Here is a 3,831-nt window from a genome sequence, read left to right on the forward strand (position 1 = left end):
CCTTAAAGTAAGAAATCCCCAGCGTTCCCCATGCACATTATGCCCTTTCATAAATTTGCTTGACGGAGTGGGACGTCCAGCTTACCAGCTCCTCCGCCTTGAACCAGAACGCGATTTCGCGTTTGGCGCTTTCCACGCTGTCGGACCCATGGCACACATTGCGGCCAACATCCACGGCGAAGTCACCACGAATGGTGCCAGGGAGCGAGTCTGCGGGGTTCGTTGCGCCCAAAAGCACACGGCCGCCCTTTACAACACCGAGGCCCTCCCACACCATACCGACGATAGGGCCAGAGGAAAAGTACGACACAAGGCCACTGTAGAAGGGTTTCGATGCGAGATCAATGTAGTGCTGCTTGGCTTGTTCCTCAGTGGGCTGGAGAAGTTTGAGACCAACAAGTTTGTAGCCCTTGTTCTCGAAGCGCTTGATGATTTCTCCCACGAGATTACGCTGCACGCCATCGGGTTTGACTGCAATGAAGGTCCGCTCGCTGGGCATGGCGCACTTAAAACTTACTTCGGAGAATAGTGTTGTTTGATAGCTCGACTTAAAGTTATAGAGGAGAGGAACGAAATTTTATTTTCAAAAAAGAATGTCACTGAAGCGCAGGCGGTCACGGTCGCATGAATATCCACTCTTGAAACCGACCAGCCCCTGGGGGAAACCCGCAAAAGAGGACGTATGCGTTGAAGGAAAAGGAAAGTCCTTCATGAGAGCACAGAGAAGGCTCCGATATCCAGAACGGCGACAACGACAACAAATGGCGTGGGCCCCCGTCCATTCGGAGTTGAAACCAGAGCAACCTTAACGTCCCACAAGGATCCGCCCTTCTCACTACTTCAAGGCTTGTATTTGGATCTTGCCGAGTCTCTTCTCTATCCAGTGTCATGTACCTCTTCCTTGATTTACCAACGGAAAAATTAAAGTCTATGGTGCTTTCACTCCAGTGAAAAGTGAACAGTGTTCCCGCTCACTTCCCACACACCCACGTCCGCGTAAGTGTTCAAACAGCGTTGTAAATGTGACTCGTCAATACCTTTTATCATAAGAGCCGGTCGCACCTCAGCCAAATCAATCGACCCCCTGGAACGAGCCAATTCCTTAATGGTCGAGAAAATTGCAGCATTAGATGTTGTCACCATGCGCCGCCCACCGGTATCCACACGTTCTTGTAGCGAAATCTTACTACAGTCTAAAAGCCGACCAGCCTCTCGTACATCAGCTTCAACGACACGGTCGGAGAAGCGGAGTCGCGCGCATGCTTGCGAGAGGCGAATGATACTGAGTAGTGTCCGCGCGGTAACAACGTTTGTGTGACGAACACTCTGAGCCCGCATTTCACAATAAATGTCACTGATAACCTTTGCTGCAGAGCTGTCAACAATAGGGTGAATTTTTTTGGCTTCACCAACGTATGCCTGCAGGAAATCCTTTCCAAAGTAGTCACTTGACAAACCGTAAAACCCATTGTCGGATACCGTCCCTGGTGCCACACCGTGCAAATGAACATAGGTTACGTGCATCGAAAGTTCTGCATCCCGTTCCCGGTTTGATTCGTCAAGCAGAAGCCAAAGGACATCGAAACGAGAAAGTAGCGCGGGAGGTAAATTTACATTCTCACTCGGTGTCAAGTTGCGGCGCCAACGTCCATACTTGGGGTTTGCGGCGGCTAAAATAGATGTGCGGGCATTGAGCGAAGTAATTATCCCAGCTTTAGCTATAGACACCATCTGTTGTTCCATTACCTCATGTAACGCTGTCCGATCGCTATCGTCCATTTTGTCAAACTCGTCAATACAGCAAATACCCCGGTCCGAAAGAACCAATGCGCCACCCTCAAGCATCACCTCTCCGGTGTAAGTATCTCTAGTCACAGCCGCCGTTAAACCAACACCAGAACTGCCCTTCCCTGTTGTAAAAATAGAACGAGGGGCTACCGAAGCAATCCATTTCAAAAGCTGACTTTTGGCGACCCCGGGATCCCCCATCAAGCATATGTTGGTGTCACTTCGTATGCGAATCCCGTTGGCAATGGAACTTCCCCCAACCAACAAACAGAGTAGTGCCTTTTTAACATCCTCCATTCCCCAGATTTCTGGTGCCACGCTTCGCGTCAGCTTCTCAATAACAACCTCCTTGTCGGGATGCTGCTTCACATTATCTACCTGAATCTTCAGGTCATCTGCAGCCTCCTGATAGCTGCGCCTTTCCAACTCAATGCGCAGAGCGCGAAATAGAGTCTTCACCATTGTTGATGCCCTAAATGCTTCATGGCCTTGCCCAGTAGACGGATCAGGGCAATACGTCCCCACAACCTTTACAACCTGTCCTGGGGTTGCTATTCGTGTCTGCTCACCCTCACAAATGACACGAATCGTACGAGGAATGGCACCTCGGGGCACGTACTGGGGAAGTTCCTGTAAACGAAGCTCCTGGTGCTTGGTGAACTTACTTGCCTTATACTGAGGGAGCAGACGACCTACGGTATTGTTCAACCTGCAGCGCTGTGACTGGCACACCACTAGCGGGGTCAGGCGATCCCCAATAACTTGCTGAAATGTGGTCTCAGCACACACCTCGCAGACAGATACTAACATTGATAGCTTGGGGCGTACAGCTGTTGCGGCAATACAAATTCCACGCAACACAACGAGTGTGCCTATCAAACCCCCCTTTAACTGCCTGAGAGGCACAGGCTCAGAGAAGCTAGTTAAGGGCATCACAACCAGTTCGTAACGTCTCGTAAGTAATGGAGGAAGATGCTGTCCCGCTGTCTGCGCCTCTAAAATAAGGTGATCAATCATATCTTCTTCGAAATAAGCCTCCGGAATTATCTCATCCACAACGCGATACATCTCTTCACGGTACCCCATGACATTCATTTGGATTCGCTGCGCCAGGTACAACTGCCCATAAAGTTGTATGTCATCTAGATCAACAGTGAAAACGTTTGTCTCCCTACGGGCTACCCGAGCCGCCATATCCATGTATTTCATCCCGCCAGACGCATCACGAAACTCTTCAAAGAAACGTCTGCACAAATCACGATCGGCCAAGTAGTTGGGATACTTGGAGGTAGCAGCTACAGCAAATGCCGCCTTTTTGGTCTGCTCTTGCGTCGGCCCGTCCGCCATAGGCAGGACGATCTTGCACACAATTCAACAACCAACTGAGAGGCGGAAGAGTAAGAAAAAAAAGGTCCTGTATAACATGAAAATTGTGGATAGCAACGGGCAAATGATGACTCATACCCTCAACACCAAGAAGGGAGAGATGTGCCGAAACACTTGATGTTTTCAAAGTCCTCCTCAATATTCAGATGGATTCATTACGCTGCACAGAAGTCACACCCCACCATCATCCTGTCCCGTATCTCCATTCGGTGTGCAATATCTTCCCTTCCACAAAGATAGATAACAAATGAAAAACTTGTTGAACCAACCATAATTGTCAAAGCGGAAAGAGAAACCAGCTCAGGGAAGGTGAAAAGGGGAAATAGTAAAAAAAAAGGTAGCGATCATTCACAAGCTGCTAAAATAGTAAAATAAACAACCTCACGCATATACACAAGACTCCTACTACATGGTCAGGATCCTAGAAATTTAAATATATTCCAGGCCTGGAATATAAATATCAGTTTTGTCGTGAGGTGGATATGTTAAATCACCTAGCAACAACGTACCACCGACGAAACACCGTCCCCCCCCCCTTCAGGGATTCTACTGAAGACAGAAACATAGGGAAAGTACACACATAAGCACACACACCGAGCATCCAATCCTTCAGTTTAATTAAAAAAGAACGAACGCACTTCCTTCTCCCCCCCCCCC

The 3,831-nt window shown here is 48.9% G+C and overlaps 2 protein-coding genes across 2 annotated transcripts; both read right to left on the reverse strand.

Annotated features, from left to right (window-relative positions):
* Nucleotides 1-37: 37 nt before the first annotated feature.
* On the reverse strand, nt 38-499 carry TEOVI_000120600 (nucleoside diphosphate kinase; the record flags this gene model as incomplete). The annotated part of the gene is made up of 1 exon (XM_067224481.1): nt 38-499. The coding sequence occupies one exon, from the start codon at nt 497-499 to the stop codon at nt 38-40; it is 462 nt and encodes a 153-aa protein (XP_067080582.1).
* A 440-nt stretch (nt 500-939) lies between these two features.
* TEOVI_000120700 (DNA replication licensing factor MCM7, putative) lies at nt 940-3,135 on the reverse strand (the record flags this gene model as incomplete). The annotated part of the gene is made up of 1 exon (XM_067224482.1): nt 940-3,135. One exon carries the CDS (start codon nt 3,133-3,135, stop codon nt 940-942), a length of 2,196 nt encoding a protein of 731 aa, XP_067080583.1.
* Between the last annotated feature and the right edge of the window lie 696 nt (nt 3,136-3,831).

This window comes from Trypanosoma equiperdum (assembly GCF_001457755.1).
Source record: "Trypanosoma equiperdum strain OVI genome assembly, contig: ctg_311, whole genome shotgun sequence".
In the NCBI taxonomy this organism is placed as follows: domain Eukaryota; phylum Euglenozoa; class Kinetoplastea; order Trypanosomatida; family Trypanosomatidae; genus Trypanosoma; species Trypanosoma equiperdum.